The 23,787-nt window shown below is 35.7% G+C and overlaps 1 protein-coding gene across 5 annotated transcripts in view; it reads right to left on the reverse strand.

Moving 5' to 3' along the window:
* Window positions 1-23,787, reverse strand: part of INPP4B (inositol polyphosphate-4-phosphatase type II B) — a 574,953-nt gene that overhangs the window by 116,158 nt on the left and 435,008 nt on the right. For all 5 annotated transcript variants that reach the window (XM_081077545.1, XM_081077547.1, XM_081077546.1 and 2 more), the window contains 3 exons: window positions 13,652-13,782; window positions 13,149-13,253; window positions 4,372-4,480 (listed from right to left, as the gene is read on the reverse strand). In XM_081077545.1, coding sequence (XP_080933671.1) covers window positions 4,372-4,480; window positions 13,149-13,253; window positions 13,652-13,782 — 345 coding nt within the window. The remainder of the gene's footprint in view (window positions 1-4,371; window positions 4,481-13,148; window positions 13,254-13,651; window positions 13,783-23,787) is intronic.

A 23,787-nucleotide genomic window follows, 5' to 3' on the forward strand; every position in this document is an offset into this window, starting at 1 on the left:
AAATCACTGACTCCAGATATTCAATGTAACAGATGAATACATGGGTTACAAACGTCCTGGTCTTTAAATAAAATATACATGTAATTAGGGGTTGGATTCTCCTAGAAAAGGCTCGTGTTTACAGCATAAAAGCCTCTAGAATACGCTCAATTTTATTTGTTTAGATGTTACTCACGTCCCAATTTTCCCAGATCAAACTTCTTATAGCTTTACTCCCATCTTTCGTGTCATTTTGTAACTGTTTAATGAGTTTGAGATTCTTTAAACAAAAATTTCCAGGAGGCGAGTTGTAACACTTTTCTTCATTTCAGCAAATATCCCTTTACGTAGATTTTTCTTTTCTCCTGATACATACCAATTGATGTTCTATACATTTTTCAAATTCAACGCATCTGTGTCACTAATCCTGTTTCTGTTCTCCACACATTCATCTATCTGCTCCTAGAACTATTCACTTACATCTGTGTCAGTGGTTCTCAACCCTAGCGATCCATACATTAGTCTCACCCAGGAAGCTTTTAAAACATACCAAGTCCTGGGCTCCATTCCCAAGACTTTCACTTAATTTGTCTCGGGTGATATCCTGCCACAGATAAAATGTTTTAAAGCTTCAAGGGTGATTCTAATCTGCAGCCAAGGTTGAGAATCCCTGTTCTATATATTGATTTTATTACATTATGAGAACTTGTGAAACTTTATCACTCACGGGAGTTTTCAGTACTTTAAAGCAGAGACTATATCTGATTCATCTGTGAATTCCAATGCCTGTTGAATTTGATCTATGGAATGCTTGTATGCTAAGTATTCTGTGGAACACTCCAGAAGATCCACAGTCCAAGAGAACGTCACCTTTCACTCATGGATATCACAAATTGTTGTGGAAGTATCGAACAAGAACAAACCTAAAATACCACAATTGTGACCTAATGAGGCTTTAAGAGAAATAAAAATAAAATATTAGGACAGAGAGTCAAATCAGCTTGAGAAATCAGGAAGACATAATGGAGAGGGTGGGCTCTTAGGATGGACCATGTGAAAATTTTTGAATAAAATTATGTATATGGTTTTGACAGAAAGAAATGAAAATAGTGGGGAGATGACAACAGAAAAGTTTCCTGTGAAAGGGAACAGAGTGTGGAAAGGGGAAGAGATGGAAAAGTGTGAAGTTCTTTCAAGACAGTTTTACAGCATCCAGTGAGCATCTACAGGAGGAGGTGATGAAAAGGGAAAGCTGATGGGGTGAGATCACAGGTGCTTTGAATGTCCAGTGGATGCGCATGGACTCCTTGATGGTTTCTGAACAGGGGGTAATGTACTCAGATATTTGTGCTTTAAAAAATCAGTCTTCCGTATTAATTATCTTGTAGCTTCTAAAATAAGGTTTGTTGTGATCTGAATTACACTTTGTGAATCCTCTAAGCAAGACTTTCTTATGTTAAAATCCTTTTCATTATGTGGTCAGTGCATTCATCAAACAATAGATTACTAAGGAACAGACACATAAATTACATCTGTTCTCAGATAACAGAATTTCACTGGCTTAGCTGAGAAGAAAATAAATCAAGGTGAAGAAGTACAATGGCTGTAGTCTTCCCAAAAAACTGATCTAAGAGATTTGGCTATCTTTTGGGGGGGGGCGCAAACGAAAAAAGAGGCAAAGAAAATTTCCTTCACTTACGTGATTTTCTGCACTGCTAAATGTAAATGTGTAAGTGTAAGTTACTCATTTCATACAGTCATATTACTTCTATATGACTGCTCTTGAGCAATACATGAGATATTTGTGGCTCAAAAAGTTTGCATAAAAATGATTTGCATAGTGTGGTATCACTTCAGGCATGAAATCTTTGCTCAGATCATCTGTTAACTTGATAGACAGGCTGATACCATGCTCATCTGTGAATTGCTTCAGCAAACCATATTTGTCCCATACCATTGCCCTATGGAGAGTTCTTTTAACATCCACACCAACTTATTTTTCTAATTAAAGAAAAGTATTGCATTTTATCAATAAAGTTATCAATAAAGCAATAGGATATATAACATATGAAAACCTGAAGCAAATCAATGTTTACAAGTATCAGAAACACTTTTCTCTGTATTGTAAATTTGAACCTAGAGTTGTGTGTCTCTCTGTGTGTATATAAATATCTAAGTAGAAAACACTGAAGAATTCAGATATTCATGCAGATATTTAAAACTCAAGGAATTTTACTCAGAGTTTAACCACACAACTTAACATTTGGCTTTGCCAGTAGCATATACTGATATCTTATGAAATTACAGGATTAGGATCCATGTTTCACATACCGATGTGTTATATGCTCAACTAGAGTCTATGTGCCCTGTGAATAGTTTTCAGTCTTCTAATTGTATTAGGCCCTTTAAAATTTAATTGAGCAAACAAATAGATTTAAGTGAATTCTGAATGTAGAGACCTCCAGTTCAGACAAAATGGAGTAAACACAATCTGTTTTACTTCTGCTAATCACACACACACACACACACACACACACATTCTAGACAGAACATGTAAGTCATTTATCAGAAGACTCTAAGAAGTAGAGAAAGGAAGGCAGATTGGCTTGGAGTCTCAGTCCTTAAGACAATGAGTTCCATTTTTTTTTCTTGTCACCTATATATATCCCAACTTGGCTGCTAGAGAAGTCCTTAATGCAGCAAAATGCTGGTTAACAATAGTACCCCAGAAAAGGCAAAGGAATAGTAAATGGGTGCCCCAACAGAACAGAAAACTTTTAACCATATCTGTTTGTTCTGGGAGTGAATATCACAAAAACAGCAGTGTCCCTCTCCTACTCAAGGGAGGGTGCATCAGGGGGTCAATGGGGACACCACCCCTAGTAGAGCTCCTGTGCAGAAACCTATATTATACACCCAATCCATTTCAGGAAAGAAGATGGCATCCCTTTCCCATGAGGTCTGTGACTGAGCTGATTTCCAAACACCCCATAGATTCAATAGGAGGTGCCTCTCCCCTCAGAGCCCCTGGTTGGAATTCTGACTTCCACTCCCTGTGGCAATCACAAGGCAACACAACAGCTTTCCGCAGCAGAAGGGTTTGGGGGAAGGATGTGACTATTGAGAAAGACCTGAAGGACTTTCTTTGTGGTAATGGATCAATTCTTTATGATGATTATGGTCATGGTTACTCTAATCTACACCTGTGATACCATTTCGTAGAATTATATATCTTTTCAAACTACAAAAAAGAGAATAAATAAAAACCACAACCACCTAAACATCTGGGAAAATATAAATAGGGACTGTAGCTGAGTTAACAATATCGTACCAAAGTCAATTTCTTTAAAACAAGACAGAAAAATAAATATGCAGTTAGCTTATATATTTATATAGCAGTGTATCAGTTATTCAATTCTAACTTCCTTTTAATGATTTGCTCTTGAACATCTGGACATCTAATAACAAATGCTTTATGTGATAATGTGATAAAACATTTTAAAAAGTTTTAGTTTTGTTATTCAGATTTTCTAATACTACTACTAAACCAACTATGACTACAGAATAATGATTTGCCCCTAACTTTCAAAATGTGGGTTCTTGATCAAAGAAGAGTAACTACTTGAAAAAACAAAAACGTAAAGTTACCCTTCATACCTAGATAAGACGCTATGGTTCACACGAGTGTAGTCATAGCCAGAGGACATTATAGGATAAACGTAATTGGTGGGTACATGGGGGATAAACTGATGCAGTATTTTAAAGTAGGCAGAAACAAACAAACGAAAAATTGAGAGAGTATATCAAAATTATAAATAACAGTTATAGTGCTTGGGGTTTTGTGTCATGCCTATTCCCTAAGGAATAGAACATTTTCTCTTTTAATCTCGTCACTTAACTCACAGAATTCTATACGGATGTCTCTTTTTCAAATGGCAGGATTAAGTGACAGGGCAGTAATGAACCTTGCCTCAGACCACTGTAGGAATCACAAGGAGGGTCAGAGTCATATATTAGAACTCATGATATCCATTAAGTGTCTTTGGCTTTACAGTTACAGTTATGTCTGCTGCTAAATCTCTATCTGAACACCATCCCTCTGAATCAGCAATAGGTGATACTAGAACACTACCTATTTTTTAGTAGCTTGGTTTCCAGAAAATATTTTTTGCCAGCACAGTGCTCCTCTATCAGCAGCATATTCAGGCATCTCATCTATTCTAATTTAATTCCGGCTCAAGTACTTCTGGGAAATTCAACAACTTGAAGTTACTATGTGGGTTGAGATGCAAGGACTATTCACTGTGACAGACCAAGCTTCTTTCTTCTACTCATGCCTACAAACTCCCCGAAGGGAAGATCATATCATTAATGTGTCCTGTCGTCACTTACTTTCTTCTTTCCGTTTCAAATCTGTGGAGTAGTTTCCGAAGACCTCCATTTTTAAATCCCTGAAAATGGGCAGCTGGGGCTCCCACAGTGATGACGTCGTAGAGAGCATCTGGAATAGAAACGGACAAGGAGTTGAACACTTCGCAAACATTTCTCTCTAGCACACTGTTTACACTGGAGCATCCACAGTGTCTGAAGTTGGAGGTATTATTCTGTGTAATTTTTCAGGAATAACTACGAACTCACATCTCAAGGGGGCAAGAGGAGCTAATCAGTTATCTTAAAAGCCACCTGTGCACCTAAACAAGTTATAATAGTTCCTTGATTTATGACTCCATCTTAATTATATGCTACTGTGTAGAACAGGATGTTCTCTCATTCTTCTGTATACTTACTGAGATAACATGTTAATTGGTCTTTTGTGTATTTTACTTTATTGAGTTTTGCATCATTTAATTTTCAATCAGATTGAAATTCAACAATAATGAACAATCTTTTACTGAAATTTACAGAGAAAAGACCAACATATTAATGCATTTTGGTTCAAGGGCAGAAAAGTACTAGTGCGTTTAAAAAAAAAAATCTACATAGAACAGTTTTTTGCCTGTGTATACTAAATCTTACACAATTTTAATGCATGCTTTTGCAATTTCCTTAGGTGACATAAAAAAGAATACACAAAATGTCTCTTGATCTATTTTCCAGCAAGATACTTTGTTTTTTAACAAAAAAATCCATACATTTAAATTGAAATTCAATCCTTTGAGCTTGAAAGTCATCAAGTTTCCTACATATTAAGTTTACACCTTCAAAACACTATCATTTTTACATTCTAATAAAAAGTATCCCCACAAGAGGGAAGGCAGAGTGAATGCCCTCTTGTTAAACTACATTTTATTTGAGAAACCTAATTTTGTAGTAGATCCTTTTCAAATTGATTTTGGTATTGACACATTGGCTGTTTTTAAGATCTGATTTATAGGGAAAATAAATTATTTTATTAGCTTCAGGTAAACACCATAACTTCGCCATAGTGGTTCAATCTAAATGTGCCTGTACTATTTTTCTCAATACAAAAAGTCTACAAGTGAGACCTCAGTAGCATTTAGAGAACTCAAGGCCACAAAAAAGCAGAATACAACCCAAACCACCCATCAATGAGGCAGATACTGAGCAATCACCCAATATATTGCTGGAGTAGTAATGTCTTGTACTTTTAAAAAGTTACTAATAAACTTTTAGTCAGCTTTTCTTAAAACAGCGGAATGTTGGACTTGTACAAAATTTAAAGATTTTTTTGTGCAGGGGATTTTAACCTAGGGCTAAGAAAAAGGTTTCAGGGTATCCATGAATCTATACAAATTGTATGAGTGCATCTGTCTTGCTTCACGGAAAGGGGTCACAGCTTTCTCAACTGCTCATGAGATTGCCCAAAGGTCAACAACGCAAACTTGTAGTCCATCTTCATTTATCTGACGAGAAACCTGAAGACCTTGAGAAATTACCTACTTTGTTTAAAGTCCAAGACCTTACACCCAAGGTCTTCAGAAATTTACTCTAAGGATGGATAGCAATGGCTTAGGTGACTTACATGGATCTTTAGTCCATGGCCACCTAGAAATTGCGTGGCATTGGGCAAATCACTGAACCTCTTTATACCTTAGTTTCTTCAGCTATAAAATGAAGTTGAAAGTATTTAAAAGTGATAAGCATTCAGAAAGTATTATCTATGATTATTTTTCTATAAGAAGCAATCCCATCAACTAAGCAAAGAAAGGCGGTATTTTAACTGTTGAGAAGCAAAAGTAAACTTTTCAATCTGAATAGGAAAGTGATCCTGAGGAATTGATTGGTTCAGAAAATTTAAACCAATTTTCCGAACCAATCAATTCCTATGTTAATTTAAACTAAATGCAAAAAGGGAAGTCATCATGACACTGCAGGGAAATATGCTGCATTTCTGCTAAAACCTGGGTGACCAGTAAAGCAACAATATACCAAAGTGACTAAAAACTATACATATGTCCCACTAAGCCCAAACTAAATGCATTCCTAACTCAATTAAAAAAAAAAGTCTTAGATTCGCTGAATCCAAAAAAGTTTGTGGTCTCTCCAACCCTACCCAGCAAGAGAAGAAGAAGGAAGGAAGGGGGAATCTGAGTGGAAAGAGAAAGCATTCTTAATTGATGGAGGTTCAAATATCACACTTTTGCAAAACCTACAAAACTGTCTGACCGTGAACATGTGGCTAGGGCCCTTCGCAGGGTGTTTTAAGAGGCCCATGCACATGAAGGGAGCTGAACTTAAACTTTGTTAGATTCACGGTGAATCTATCTAGAGTTTCAGCATTTTCTAGGCACAGAAACTTTCTCTTTCTTTTTTCACCTCACTGCTCTTGGGAATTCTAGTCATCTATGAAGGAAACAAGAAACTGTGAAGTGTCAGGTAAAGGAAGAGAAGCAGGTTGCTTAAATACTCTCCACTTCTCATAATAAAGAGCTGATTATTTTTAAATCTAAATGTAGGAGTTTGTGATCCTTGAATCTATCTATGTAAAAAACTTCCAAAGTTATGAACAAGCTCTTACATATCCAAAGTTGGGACTTTTACTTATTTCCATTCTCCTTTCTATTTACAAACTCATCCGTTTTAGGGTTTTGACACTACATTTTTACTGAAGGCTACAAAATGCCCATTTCTGGCTAGTTCTGACCTCTTCCACACTAAATAATCGAATTCCTAACTGAATGTCAACCAGCTGTTATGCTTAACTTGTTCACTTTGAAACTGCTCTTCCATCACATTCCTTAAAATCTTCCAGACAAAAATTCTCAAGATCATTTTCAATTCCTCTCTTTCCCTCAACATTTTATCTGATCAGTTCTAACAACTCTGCTACTAAAATTTCATTCTCTCTTATCACTGTGAACTATCTTTACACTAATATTGACCTTCCTCTTTGCCTGTCAGGATGATTTCTGCCTCCATTTTAGCCGCCCTGCATCTACAGTGCAGTAGATTGCTTCTCCTACGTGGGTGGCCATGCAGTCATGCTGCACAAAACACAGGCTTCAATATTTATATTTCTCCTCAAATAGTTCAAACGTGAATAAAGAACACTCAGCTGTCTCAATGTCATGCATGTTGTAGGTGCTCAATAAATGTTAATAAACACATATTTTTAGTCTGAATTCAGTTTTTCTTATTTGTCTTTAGATTATGTAGGAAATTACTATTCTTCATTGAAGAATAAGTTTAGATACACTATCCAGAATAAAAACCCATATTGGAATCTAGAATTATACGTATCTCCAGGGGATGAAGATAACTATATACTCATCTACGAATCCTATTCAATAAAAGAATAGAGAACTTTTGATTATATACATGCAAAGAATGAAAGTAGACCCTTCTCTGACAGCATGCACAAAAGTCAATTCAAAATGCATTAAAGACTTAAACAAAAGACCTAAAACTGTAAAACACTCAGGAAAAAACATAGGGAAAATGTTTTCATAATACTGGTCTTAATAGTGATTTCATAGATATTACACTAAAAGCATAAGCAACAAAAACAAAAATAAACAAGTGTGACTACATCACACTAAAAAGCTTCTTATTTTTCAAAATATGGAATGAACTCCAACTCAATAGAATACTCCATGGAGTTTTAATATTTTGCAATTGTTATTTTATAATCACTAGTTATCAATATTACTATATTAGAACAGCTATCTCTTTGGCCCTTTCAGCTTTGAATTTCACTTGCAATTAACACCTACAAAAATAGTAGATAGATCTATGCACACCATGGGAGTTATTTCCTGTTTCTTAGTTTAGTTAATGAAGAATGGTATGCATATATTTAAAGTACCTTGTCCATTCTTGGCTGGAGCAGTTGTACTCTTTTAAATTTAGTTAGAATTAACTGCAATTGATTGTTTTCCTCCAGGAGAGAGAAGATATACAGAATTTTTTTTCAATAAAAAATTTAAAATTCTAAGATAATAATCTGATCAGTAATGCTTGTCTCATTTAAAGAATTTTTCCCATTTTACCCTGCTCTTTAAATTAGGTATATTTGTGATATGAATAGCCCTTAACTGTACATATTAAAAGCTTTCAGATTTTTGGTACTAATAAACAATTGTAAAAATCTAGATGGGCATTTTAATTTATAGAAAATCAGCAAGAAAAGCTAAAAGACCTTTTTTACTTTCTTAAAAAATATAATATGTGTGTCTTCTTTCTTTGATGTTTTATACATCAGAAAGTGTCCTTGGCTTTGTGAAAATGGCATAGTATACAATATAAAAAAAAGTAGAATTCAACTTGAGTCTCATCAAGCTAAAGATACTAGATTGGTTTGAAATTTAATAACAGGCTGCCTCCTAGCCTTTTAAAAGCCATTTAATAATAGAAATGAGATAATAAGTCTATTTTTTCCCAGAAGATCTCTTTAAAATTCCTACAACTATAAAAATAGTGTTAATAAAAACAATGTAGACATGCTGATCTCATTTCAAGGAACAATTTAAGCCTAATCCCTGACTTCAAAATGGGCCACAATATGACTTTGACATGAATCACAAGACCACAGGGATTTTTAAGGGAGATCTGCTTCAAAATAGTCCACGCAATTTGGCATCATCATTAAACATCTCTAAAGATAATTATGCTTTATTGATGATGTGATACAGCCAGACTCTTGAGATACAGAAATCAGGGAGCTCTGAATAGCTCCTCTTGTTTGCTCCTTCCTTCAGTGCAGGGATTAGAAGACTAAGAGGCAGAGAGGTCGGTCCGCTGATTCATCCATAGTCACACAGAAAATTCTGGCTGATGTACCTGATTTTCCAACTACAGTTTTATGATATCATATAATAGGTTCTTTCACTTTTTTTCTTTCCTTCCTTCCTCCCTCTTTCTCTCTTTTTTTCTATGTACTGTAATATGCTATTATGTATCTATAATAGATAAAATAATTTAAACGGAATATTATAATATCACAAAAATCCCTATTTTATACTACACACAACTGCTTTTCCAAGAAAATAAAATTTACTGAGATACATTGAAGTGGGAAATTTTGCTCTTAATTTCAGGGTTTTTTTTTTTGTTATTGTCGCGGCTGTATAAGATGTGTATTGTGGTGGACATTCTATTTGTTGCATTTACTTTAAGTAATGAATAAGGATGAAGAATTAACTTAATGGGTCTGGGGGCACCTGAAGTTAAATGGAGGTAATTTCATTTGTCAGTATGAGACATGACAACATTAGTTCTGCTCAGTTACTTGTTTCAAGAGCTAGACATTAGCCTTGTATTTGGTAAATCTGCCTGCCATTGTTTGCAAAGCTGCCTCTCCAAATATAGCAGGCATATTAATCAAATGTGAATAGATGCAATTTTACTAATAGTACGGATTAAAATAAATGTAGACTATATACAAATAACTCACCAGTGAAATACCAAGGCTTGGCCAATCTTACTTGCATCATTACCTTGCAAAATGTTGTTTGTAATTCAGCTAAACATTTAAATCAGTAACCATGGATCTTAAATAAATGTAACTGCAATTCAAAATCTGCTAAATACATGTTATATAAGCAAGTAGAAAATTTGATTGATGACTATCTACAACTTTTAACTGTTTTATTTTGCAAATAAGTAAACCAACACTCTGAGAGGATACCTTGGTCAAAGTCAAAGAAATTGGTGGTAAGCCCTAAAAATTCAGTCAAGCTTCCAATTTCTATTATAACATTTAGTTGGTGATCTAGTCTATAAATACCTACGTTATCTGAATTCTGAATTCAGGTAATAACTTTCAAACTTATTATAAAAACATAAATATTTTTAAAATATATAAATCACTATTTAGTATTGTGAATATGATCTGTATACATGATCTACGTGAGTAGCCTTGGGGGGAAAAATCAGTATGCAATAGCATTCAGTATCTTCACATTAATTCTTGGCTGTTAAGATATCTAGTCCTTTCCCACATTTCCTCCTTAGGTCTTCAAAGAGAGGAACCCGTCTTTCTGAAAACTACTATGTCAAGAATCCTCTAGTTTATGAGTTGTACCTTAGTTCTATAACATCAAAATCTTGTTTTTCTCTCTTCTCCTGGATATTTGTTACCACAAATTAAAAAAGAAAAAATCCTTCATATATCTTATTATAGGTTGAACTGTGTCTCCCTGAGAAAGACATCTGAGAATCTGACCTTATTTGGACATAGGCTCTTTACAGATGTAATCAAGTTAAAATCAGACCATTTGGATGGGTCCTTAACCAATATGATTGGTGTCCTTTGGACACAGACAGACACAAACACACACACAGGGGAAGATCCTATGAAGACAAAGGATCAGTATAATGCTCCAACCAAAGTAAACCAAAGATTGCCAGCAAACTATCAGAAGCTAGGAGGAAGCAAGGAAGGTTTCCCTATAGGTTCCAGAGGGTGCTTGGCTCTGCCAACACTTTGATTTCGCACTTCTGGCTTTGAGACTGTAAGACAATAAGCTTCTGTTGTTTAAGCCACCCAGTTTGTGATGCTTTGTTACGGCAGCCCTGGAAATCGATCAATATCCCAAACCAAACCAATTAGGAGAAATTTTGTTTGCTTTCTAAATTTCTTTCTTTTCGTTGACAGTTTCTTCCTTTCAAATTGGAGAAACGGAAACTAAATGCATTGTTTTCATCCCAGCTCACTCTAGTCTATTTTTCAGATAGTACCTTGGAAACAAACAAACAAACAAAACAAAACAAAACAAAAAACCCAGCAAATTGTAAATGGTTGTCATTTCAAGAAATTAACATGAACTAAAAGGAGACTTAGATAATAATTCATCTTTGTTTGGTAGAAATATTTTAAGGATCACCACCAAATATTTGAATGCATATTTAAACATAAATTCTTATAAATTTAGCCCCAACAAACTATCTGTGGTTTTATTATACTCCTATTTATCCATGGCTGTAACCACAGGTCATCCTTTTCTCCCGTTTCCTCATTCTATCAGTCATTAAGTACTCGCATGTGATGCTTTTCCCATAATGTCTCTCTAAATGATCTTTCCTCTAAATCTGGCCCCTTCCTTAGTTTAAGATTTCTTTGTTTCTTAACAGGCTCTTAACTGATCACTTTTCTCAATTCTAACAGCCCTGATAAAACTGACATCCGTTTATTTTTTATAGTGATGGCAAAGGCCATATGTATCGCAGAAACTCTTACTGTTCAGTCTAGGTGTTTTACATACTCTAATTCACTTAATCAGGAAAAGAAGAACACTGCTTAGAAAAATTAAATAACAGGCTTAAAGTCAGATAAAAAGTAGTAAAGCTGCAATTCTGTTCCATTCTACTTCAAAATATATAAAGTTTTTACTGTATCATAAAAGTTGCTTCACATTGGACATTAGAGAAAAATTATGTTGGTTGTCAGATAGCTTTTAAGTATTTTAGTTTCTTTATTTCTTGTTAATACTCTGGTATCAACAAGTAATAAAGATTTGATGATTTCTAAAACAATTACATGTTTTGTTCAAACCACTAACAGACATTCAGTATACAAAGAGTTCCTAAATGTCTTGGGCCAATCTATCTAATTTTTATTTCAGTTCTTTCATTTGACATAATTTTTGATTAAAAGAATCTAAGCTAAAATTTCAGATAACTGATAAAAGTTCCCAAAGATAAAATTCCATGTCAGAATGATTATCACTCTATTGAAACTTGCATACCAGCTGGTTGTACAGGCACAATCAGTATGAACAAGCTTGAAAAACTGTTTAACTTTTCTATGTATAAAACTTCAGGTGATTCTAAGGCAGAACAGAGATTTCGTTTTAAATGTTAAAACCTACATATTGTGACAATGGCTACACAATAGGGTGTTAGGAACGCATCTTTGGATGTATGTGTATGTTGGCAGAATTTGATCATCTAACGTAACTTGGCTCCCTAGGAAGATGGGTCCTAGTAGGATGATCAGATCATTTATCATTCAACCAGGGAGAATTCTGGGAGGGAAGGAGGTAGAGGGCATTATTAAAAAATGCTGGGACAACAGGCATAATATGGCACTCTGCTGGTAAATATGGGCACTTAGTTACCCTAAATACACATACAAATTGACACTGCAGAAAAAGTAAGATGAGAAGAATATTGCAAAATGTATGTTATTAAAGAATTGCAAGGAATTATGTAAAAAAGGCAATAAATGGAATACTATATTGTTCATTCGGGACCCTATTCAGGTATATGAAAACCTAGACATTTTTCCTGGTTTCCTATAACTGAGTACATCAAAATACTCTTATCACCTTCTATTTGATAAACCTTCTCACAGGGAAGGCGATGATTTTGTTGATAGTCACCACTAAGTCAGAGGAACAGTACGAATTCAGGTTTTGGTTTCTCAAGATAGGTACACAGTGAACAAGTCTTGTTTTCCTCTTCTTCTAATTCAAACAGCATAACGGCTAGCTATTAGCTATCACTGATAGTATGTAAGGTAGTTAATACTCAATTTTGCATATTCACCTGTAACTCAATTCAGGTGCCGTGTTTACAAAGTATTGCCCAGAGACACAACAACAAGAATAGTCCCTTTTGCAGTATTTAGTTATTATCTGCTTCAACTGTTTCATCTTTACCTTTATATAACTGCAAAAATTATAAATTCTGCCTATAGCCAAGATTTTTAAAGAAGTACACGTAAACAAAATTTGCCCATTAAAAAAAAAAAGAATACTATATACTACCTTTCAATTGAGGGGTGTGAACATGCATTCTCTGCAGATGTAAATTTATTGGAACAAATTCTAATGTTTTCTCTCCTTTGCTGCTGCTGGATTTGAAAGAGGACCCTAGGTGGAAAAAATGGAATATTATTAGTAAATAAATAATGTGTGTGTGTTTGTGTGTGTGAACACGTGTATGATGAACAGTATCTTTGACATAAAAAAAAATGTTACAAAAATTTCAAAAAGAAAACTATAACGATGGGTTGATTTTCCTCTCAGAAATTTAATTTTTGAAAAAATTCCCGGTTATGCTTATAATACCATGTGATCAAATAGTCCCGTTTTTCCTTTGTTATTTTTCATGCCAAGATGGTAGAGTTAGAAATGAAATGTGTGTGTGTTGTTTTTTTTTTTTTTTAAATCATGGTTTTTCTGTGTTAATAACAATGTTTACTATTGTTTTCACATAACGTACATGAAGTGCAGTTCAGTTTGAGTATGTAAAGTTATTGTTTTCCCACCTGTTTCCTTGCTAAGTTCTGTCAGAATGTCTTGGTACATATTCACCATTTGATCACAGTGAGTAAGGACATTTTTCCGTAGATTGTCCCAGTGTGGAGAAAGTTCACCAAGTTCTTTTAGCTCCTGGTTTCTGTTAAGAATGGAAAAGAGGAGAAAGTATTTATTATTGTTAGTACTAGTATTAGTATTTTGATCTTAAATCCACAGACACAGAGTACTTGGTCAGGAATGCCAAGCTAATAAAAAATCGATTCACCATCCCTTTCAGAAAAGCTCTATGGGCGTTTTAATGGGAAAAATCATTTTAACACAAATAAAGATATGAATATGCTAGGCCACACAAACATTGAACATTCTGTGTTAAAGAGAAAAAAATACAGGTTAAATTGATCAGTAAAAATTTCACAAAGATGGCAAAGACTTAGTATCCTCAATGTACGTAAAGGACATTCAGTTAAAAAACAAACACTTAAACCTCAACAGAAAAATGGCTAAGTTCTAGGCTCTAACCATCCAACATGAAATAAGGTGGGAAGAATTATCTGACTGTCCGAAGGTAACACAAAATATTTGAGTAATCTAGTTTATGTACAATAAAACTATATATAATTTTTAAGTCCATAAATGGTGTGATCAGTTACAATTTTATTGGCCTCAGTTTCTCCCAAGAAGACAATTTAAGGAAATACTGCATATGTTTTGTCTCTTCATTATCAAAGGAAGAGATAATCATGCCATTTAGGTTTTAATTATTAACTTTTATCTAATTCTCTACCCTTTAGCCAAGTTAATTTAAATCATCAGTATTCCTATTTAAATTATAATGATAAATGGTTTAATATGCTGCTTGGTTAGATCTCTTATTCATTTCTGTAACCTTTACCAACAACATTTTCATGAGGCTAATTTAACCAGCAATGATGAACCTTCTTTTCTATTTTGGCTGTGAAACATGCTAAATACCAAGCTAATAAATTCAGAAGATGTAGAATATTTAACATCCTGTTAAATGCAAGATTAATGGATGGTGGGCAAAAATGTGACTTGGTTTCAAATGTTTGTAGTTGCCTTGGTTTTGTTTCAATGGAAGGCAGTGTTGTATTGCTATATCTTTCATCTGAGGTCTTTACAATTTTTGTGAATATTAGTCTCACTCTCAACTTTTCCACAGATGAACTTCCATCACACAACATTCATGGGAGACGTAATTAATAAATAGGCAAGCAGAGTAAAGAAAGTTCATGAACAAAGTGGGAATAGGAGGGGAGGTTGAAAAAATGGGGAGTCAAGTTCCTTGTGTACACTCAAATGGCAGGGAATTTAAATTCAGGACAACACAACAACAAGCAAAACAAACAAGTAATTCCAAAAACTTGAGATATTTAAGTCTACAAGGACCTGGGCAAGTAGGTCAAATCTAAGATGGAAAGCAGGTGTGGTATATCAACAATGTAAGGTTTCAGGCTGTACTTCCAATATACACTTATAATAGAACTATTAGTTAAATATTCCAGCTTAATACTGATAGATGTGTAATGCAAATAGGTTTACAATTTATATTGTCTTTGATCCTTATCAGAAATAATACTTAAAAGGGAGATGGTGAGGAAGTAAAGGATGGTGAGAGAAAAACCCCTGAGTGGTGTGGGATCTTGGGGTGAGATCCCACACCACTGCCTAAGAGAAGCCTGGCAACGTATGGTCAGAAACGTTTCATGTTCAGTGGGGAGTGACTGGGATTAGTCCATAAACTATTGTTTAAAATTTACGACACTCCTCCAGTATGTCAACATTTATATACAGGGATACGTAGATGAAACCTGGGGTCCACTGCTTGTTTTTTCTAAGGGATGGCATTGAAAAGACCCACGTTCTGAAAGAGACTAATAACCAATATAAGGTATTTATGCATTAAAAACATTAACATATAGGAGAACTACATAATAAAGGTGTAATAAATCAAAATAATGAAAGAGTTGTAAAAGAAAGTGGGGCAGAGTAAGAAAGTATAAGTTTAAAAAAAATGAAAGATTTTCATTACATTAACATATTAAAGTATATGAAGAGAGGATAATCGGATGTACCAAGATTAGTAAACTTTTCCATTGAGATGGTCAGGGCTCTGTTTATACTATATTTTAGTTTGTTACTCAGTGAACAAAAAGTTTGCAGTTTAAGAGTCTTGCTTTGTATGTCAATAAGTTCTCTAGAATGCAGGGCCTGAAATCCTGCAATCCCAGGTAAGCATGAGGGAGCTAAAGAGAGAAATGCTGCAGGAAAAAACAGACGCAGACATAGGTGGTATGCTACTGAGCTGGGCAGAATGTCACAAGAAAATGTGGCTGGTTACCAAGGCATGTGGAACAACTCTAGTGAAGTCAAATGGAATCTTTGCACCTTGGAACAGTTTGTTACATGGAAGAAGAGATGCCCGTTCCTTATCATCATCTATATTTTACTGGTAAGGATTCATCTGATGGGACATTAACTCCTTCATACTTATGCAACTTCTGGTTGTATAATCTGTCTCCTTTGGGTAGCCAGACTTTCCTAGGTCTAGTCTGATAAGACACAGGTGCCAAAGCCATTCTGGATCCTTCCATGGTAGATGCTATTGGGGCATGCTAATACCTGGTCTGCATCTTGAGGGAGGCTCAGATAGCTGATGGTGTTGTGTTAAAAGATAATATGACAATGGTGGCAATATCTTCCCCAAGAGGGAAGTTCAGGCATAATCTTTCAAAGTGGTGACCAGTTGCAATTCCCCAAAGACTTAAAGACAGTTAGTGGACAAACCTACAATATGTAATACTCCATCTGATCCTTGGGTCCTAAATTGATATTCATCACCAATCTCTACCACTCCATCTAGATTTTCTTCATATTCCACTGGCACTTCAGCCGGTCTGGGTTGCTGCCTTGTGATGTCACCCAGGCCTTAATCCAAAGGGATTAGGCCGTTAGTTTCCTTGCTCCTATCTGCGTATGGACACCTTTGAGTTCCAGGCATACTTCTTTTTGTTCAGATTGTGAAACAGCAGCCCTGTTTTCTCGTGGTGATGTGTGTGGTATCTCCTACTATCTTTGTTGGTTCACTGTAGTGAGGAATGCATGGTAACCAGATCACAGATGAAATCAATCATAGCTTCTAGTTAAATGGGATTATTACTGGGTCCCCTGACAGAACTGCCAATACCCATACTCCAAGAACCAGGATTCTAACTGGCAAAGTCTCATGTTATAGGAAAAGGAAGCACAAATCCATGAGCATGGCATTATGAGTGTAACAAAGGCCCACCCTTATTCCCAGAGCTGTGTGCTCTAGCTGTGGTGAGCACAACGTCCTCCATCAAGTGTTGGATTAGCATATAAGCTTCACCCTTGAAGATGGTGCTCCAATCCTAAGGTTTCCCCAAACTGGTGGCTTCGCGGGACCTCTCATGATTAATATTCCACTCTCAGGTCTCTATCAGGTCTGTGGCTACAAGGTGGGGTGGGGCGTCAGTGACCACGAGCTCATTGGTTGCAGTAATGTCATGTGGGATGCCATATCACTGGATCAGGCATTCTGTAAGCCTTCAGACGTGGGTGCCACAGTGGCACTGGGAGCAGAAAAGGCAAACAAACATTCGGACTGTTTCACCTACTCAGGATGAATCGCTGCCCTCTCCGAGGTCACAGGGACCCAACTTAATAGACCTGCCACCCGCTCGCTATTGCTCCCCCAAGGAATGGTATCTTATTAGTGTCCTCTGTCAGTCTATTTCTGGCATTTAGCATTTAGCAGTGCCAGTAGGTAGATCAGCCTTGGAGAGGAAGGCCATGTTCTTTGGCCCACACAGAGTCCCCAAGTATGCCACCAAGGCCTTTCTCTTTGCGGGTGTATTGTACAAACTCTGGGGTATTCAAGAAAGAAGACCAGCCAATATCCCCAGGCAGGTGATAATGTCCATCCAATCCAGAGAGCCTCCTCGAGTATTTGCTTTCTGATGGGCATGGCTCTGAGGTAGAAAGGTGCTTTGTGCTCACTCCTGTAAGCTCATCCACATAGCCCTTGCCCTGAACCCTTGTATCCAATCTTCTAGTCTTATTTCTTCCAGGCCATTGAAGCCATTCACTGTGTCAATACTCCATGTACCTCTGTGCCTCAGGTCATTTCTCCCTCTAAATGAGTAACAATTATACTGTTTTGCAGATCTGCCCACTGAGTGAATTTCCTTCACTATTGACCTTCAGTTCCACTGAATACCTCAGGCTGACCTTATACCAGTTTGAGTTCTTCCATCTTTCCACAAGTTAGTCATATGAAAATTCCAACGTGGCTATAGGTGTGAGATGAGAGAGAAGCATCACGCAATAGAAGTATTGGCACAAAGTCCCTGACCTGAGACTCTGGGACATCTCACCATCTCACACACACACATACACACACACACACACACACATACACACATACACACACACATCCCTTCCTGATCTTCTGGAGCCCAATTCCAAATGTAGCACTCCAATCTAATAGTACATTACTCCTACACTATACAATCTGGTCAAGTCCATACCCAGCTCATAATGGGCAGCTCCAGTCCCAGAGTCACTTTGTGTCCCGTCATCAGGGGTCCAGTTTCTATTAGGATCCAGTACTTTACTAGGATCTACTATTATTATTTTTTTAAATAAAATGTAGTTTCCTGATGGTGGCAGGAGTCACCAGTACATTTCAGAACCTGAAAGCTCTGCACTGAAACATTCCTATTTGGATTTTTCAGATTCCACATGGCAGCATTGTTTCTCACCATGGATATTTTCAGCCTTACTGGATCTCTTTGTACCCAAGAGCTTGCGACACAGTCAGGATATTTTGAAGTGTCCCTCTTGCTTGTACTCCATTTGACACACTCACTCTGCTTCTCCACTAATGGCTTAGCATATATCTACCTCTATCCATCTACCCATTTCTCTATCAATCATCTATCTATCAGATGGCTAGTGGCTGGTTAAGCGCTAGAGAAAAAGTCTTAATGATATGTGCATCATAAATATACTTTAAAAACAATACTTATGTACATAGATGAAAAAGGTCTTTTTTGTGTATGTGTTATTTTACTGATTTCCCCTATTATTTGTCATTGTACCAACGTATGTTAGAGGTAGAGTAACCATATGTGCCATTTTATACCTTATTCCACTGTAATTATTAACACCTCCTCCATTCTCAAAATATCTCATTAGCTTGTCCACATTACAAGATACCAGAATTAATATATCCTTTTTGATATACATAAGGAAAATGACAACTATGAACTCACAGAATATTACAGTTGGAAGGAAGTTCGGAGAATAATTTGCAACCTCCTGTTTCACAGATGGAAGAATGTAAATGAAACTGTTAGTCTCAGAGTCACTAGAATACCATAAGGCTTTCTGACTATAATCGTCATGTCCACTCTTTCCTTACCCCATATAATTCTCCACTCTAAAAACAAAGAAACACAAAACAAAATAACAAACAACAGAGTGCCTTGTTTGTTGAAGGTACTTAATGAACATACTCGTATGTTGAGTGGGTGGGGTTTAGCACCATAGCCTATTGACTTTTAGAATTAACATTTGTGAACTTTCATGTACTGTTAACATCAAACCTGAACAAAGGATAAATTATGATTTAGGATTTTTACTTATGAATCTCTCAGTTTGAATGACACAGTTACTAGGTATGCAGTGCCTGGTAAATGATATTCTCTAAAATATGTTCAAGTGCATAGTGGTGTCCAGTATAACAAGACTCATAGATATGGCTCTTGTGGCCCAGTCTGCGTGTCACTGCATTTAGCTTAACAGAAATCTGGCATCAGCATTATAATTAAATAGTTACACATCTTTACTAAGACTTTGATGTGAATGGCCAAGTAGATGAGTTGGAGAAATGCATTTTTAATCCACAGAATAATAATTTTAAAATAGTCCTTCTTTATCTATAAATATTCTCATTTTACTCACAGTAACAATAGCTCTGCTTTCAAAAGATGTTTCCTGCAATCGCTACCTGATAACAGTAAAAACAAAAATTTCTTTCTGAAAAATTCACTGCCCTGCTAAACACATAAATCTCTTATGAATTCATTGCTTTACTCTCACAGGAGTCTATCTCTAAAACAAATCTTCTCCAACCCCTTCTAATTTTCTAAGAGTTCAACAGACAGACATAAGAAGTTGGGAAGAACAGACTGAATATTCAAATTATTGAGTTAGGCCTCTTATACGTTAAACATTTTTTGGCACTTACTGCCACTTCTCCCCTTTTGCTCTGCTACCTACAAAAATAAAAGGCAAATTATATAAAACAAATCACAGAGGAGACAAATTGCTAAGGCCTGCTTGAGAAATAGCTAATGCTCTATGGATCTTGGCATTCCACTTGTTAAGTAGGACATTCTTACTAACACTTGATGAAGTAATTTTATGGCATATTTTTAGTCTATGTGATTTGTTTTGTCTTACCTTGTTTAACTATTTCAAAACTAGATGTTTTTCTCTTCAGTAAAATTATAAATTATTGGAGGTCATTAGGATCCTCTGAACCTTCCATAACACAAAACACACTACTAAGTATATGACAAGTTGGAAACACAGACTATGGAATAACATACAGAGAAAATGAGATTTAAAAAAAAAATCACAAGAAACAAAAAATGCTGTGTGAAGAATGAAGAGAAATAATTGAACACAAAATGGATCATAGGGAAACTGGAAAATAAATAGGCAAACCTGCTTTAAAATTTTTACATATATTACATAAGACATTAGCAAGAATATTAAATAGATAAATTTTTTTTTTTAACTGTATTCCTTACACCTTGGGGGTGTTGTGGCTAGAGGGACAAGGGAGGGTGTTGTGCAAAAGAGAAGTCTAGTAATGGATAGGCATTGGGCCTTTTTTCTTACATTAGACACCCACCAGACCCACCAGCTCCAACTGAATCTCTTTGATTAATATTGGAATTCCATTACAGTTCTGTTCATTAAAAAAAGAAAAAAAGTTTCTGCTGAAAATAAAATAAAACTAGGCTTAAAACTACCAAAATAGAATATAGCAAAAAAGAGAGAAAGTTTAGCTTCTGTTTAAAGCTTCTATTTAAAACATAGTTTTAAAGTCTACTGATGATGTATTCCAGGGGGGAATTCCAACATGGAAAAAATTTGCTCTGAGCCTGTGAGAGGCAGAGATTTGTGTTATTCACATTTTTGTCCTACCACAGTCCTTAGTTGATGGGGAGTTTTCAATATAGGCTGCTGACTGAATGAATGAAAGATTTTCTTGGAGATTATTATGTGGAGATTTTCCTGAAATTTAACATAGAGTCAGAATATAGACTAAACCCAAAATAGAATGCTGAGCTCTGCGCTAGTTAAAATGGACAGATACAATAGATAAAGGAGCCATTGGTGAGTCCTCTAATCTTGTATAATGTAGGTATGTAACCCTGGATTGGTCAAGTATTTTTTTGGGATAGAGAAAGATATGAAAATATATCTTCACATGAAATTACTTACTGTGATGGTTGATTTTATGTGTCAACTTGACCACAAGGTGTTCAGACATTTGGTCAAATGTTATTGTAGATTTCTATGAGGGTGTTTCTAGGTAAGATCAACATTTGAATTGGTAGGCTGAGTAAAGCAGATTGACCTCCTTTCTTTGGGTGGGCCTCATCCAAACAGTTGAAAGCCTGAATAGAGCAAAAATGCTGACCCTCTCTCGAGTAATAGAGAATTCCGTCTGTCAACCTGCCGTACTGACTTTGAACTCAGACATTGGATTTTTTCCTGCCTTCGGACTCGAACTGAAACATTGGCGTTTCCTGGGTCTCAAATCTGCTTGCCTTTGGACTAGGACCATAGCATCAGCTCTCATGGGTCTCCAGCTTGCCAGCTCACCTTGAAGATCTTAGAACTTGTCAGCCAGCATAATTTCTCTCTCTCTCTCTCTCTCTCTCTCTCTCTCTCTCTCTCTCTCTCTCTCTCTCTCTGTCTCTCTCTCCCTCTCTCTCTAAACACACACACACACACACAATTACATCTTACTGGTTCTGTTTCTCTGGGGAACCCTGACTAATATGCAACTATAAGCAGCAATTCCAACACAAAAATTTCTCTTGCTTGGTGCAAAAGAATTTTGGAGGTGGATTGAGACGAAAACATCTAGAAGATCATGTAGACGCTTTCATGGCTTTTCATCCCTCTCACCACAGTTTACAAATACTCCATAGACTTTTTTTCAAAAGAAAAATGACTATAGAGATGCTTGGCTTGTCTAAAGGACATGAACAAGAAATTTCTCTAGTTCTAAGGCCAAAGTTCCACATCTGAGCACCTATTTTAATATAAGTCTGAGCTCAGAATGGTAAACTTTAAAAACTTGGGTCTGTAAATTCAAGAATTCCTGAAATTATTAAAATTATTGTAATAAAGAATGCCTGAGAATAATAGTTAATTCTTTCACAAGAATTTTGTAAGACCAACTAGTCTGATGAAAGCTTAGATACCAAAGGATACGATAAGAGTAATAAAGACATTAAAATGTTATTTGAAATTGTTATTATCTAATTAAATAGAAATATTTTCCCCCGATAAGCTGTACAATACCATTTTGTAGAATAAAAGTAACTATACACTTTAAATAGAACCTTTTGGTAGCTATCACAATCTAAAACTTCACATGGGTATACATGGATGGAAAGTTTAATAGCCAAGCTGCTTTCATTCATTATGCAAAATTAGACCTTCAGTCAAACCCAAAAGAAGTCATAAAAAAGTACCCATTAGGGAAAAAAAAACAAAACCAAACTAAATAGTCAATGAAGAATAGACTACATAAATGACTTCTGGGTGGCTTCAATTTTGTAAAGTGATTGGGTGACACCATAAAACTGAACAAAGTTCGACTTGATGTCAGATCTCGTAGTATTTTTCAACCCACCATTGAAACTGTCTGTGCTTTAACCCATACAGGAATAAAAATGACATCCATAAATCACAGCCTTTTTTTATTAAAAAAATGCATTTTTGAAAATGACAATGTGCTTAATGTTGCAATCCACGAGCCACAATTTCACTGAAAAATGACTGGATATTCTGAGTAGTAATTCACTCTGATTTTCACTTGACATTCAAATAAGTGAATTTTGTAGTACAATACACTTAAGGAGGTTTCAAGTTGTATGCTAAGACTAAGAATTGGAGAACAGTATGTACAGGATTTAGTTGCAATCACAGAATCTGTTTGCATCTGACAAACAGCCAAATTCTATACTTTAATTTTAGGTATCTGCATTAGAAAAAAAAATGAGGAATCATAAGCAGGTCTTATTCCATCCTAAGTGTCTATTTGCTTTTCCTGATAAAGGTGATTTGGTGTTTATTTACTTCTAAATAATGTGTTATTTATCCTTCGGAGTTTGTTTTCAAGTTATCAAATATGGACAACATCTATCTTTTTAAATCGTGAAGCTCAGTGTTCCACTTATGTTTAAAAGGGTGGCATGTTATATGAAGTTTCTCCTAAATCCACATTTGTTGATCACCTGCCTTTTCATTCTAGGTCGCCATGATTACTAACCACTGACGAAAGGCTGGTGAAGCAACAAAGTGTGCGAGCACATTCATTCCTTTTCATTATTCCTGTCCATACTTTTAGAAATTGCAAACATTTCTGGGCATTTTCTCTTCCAATTCCCACCCCTGGACCTGTAGTGAGAATGTCACCAAGTTATACTTCATAAATAGATGGAATTCAGGAGGCACCCCAAATGCTTGGCCATAGGGCTCTCTGGTGGTCAGCATAAGACTTTCCAGGTGATCAAGGTTACTTTTGCATAGAATGTATCTCTTTTTTATTTGCAAAACTATCCTCAGAGATAATTGTTCAGAGCTGGACCAAGCAAAATTAAAAATTCCGTCGCACCAGGCACATTTCAAGTACACAATAGCCACGAAGCTCTTATATTAGACAGTGCAGTTTAGAAGATTTCCATCATTATGGAAAGTTCTACTGAATAACATTACTCTGGGCAAGTGAGAAGAATATAATTGAGAAGTAGGGTGACTTGTTAAATGCTATATTGCTAGCTAGTAAGTA

The sequence above is a fragment of the Rhinolophus hipposideros genome (genome assembly GCF_964194185.1).
Source record: "Rhinolophus hipposideros genome assembly, chromosome: 16".
Lineage (NCBI taxonomy): Eukaryota > Metazoa > Chordata > Mammalia > Chiroptera > Rhinolophidae > Rhinolophus > Rhinolophus hipposideros.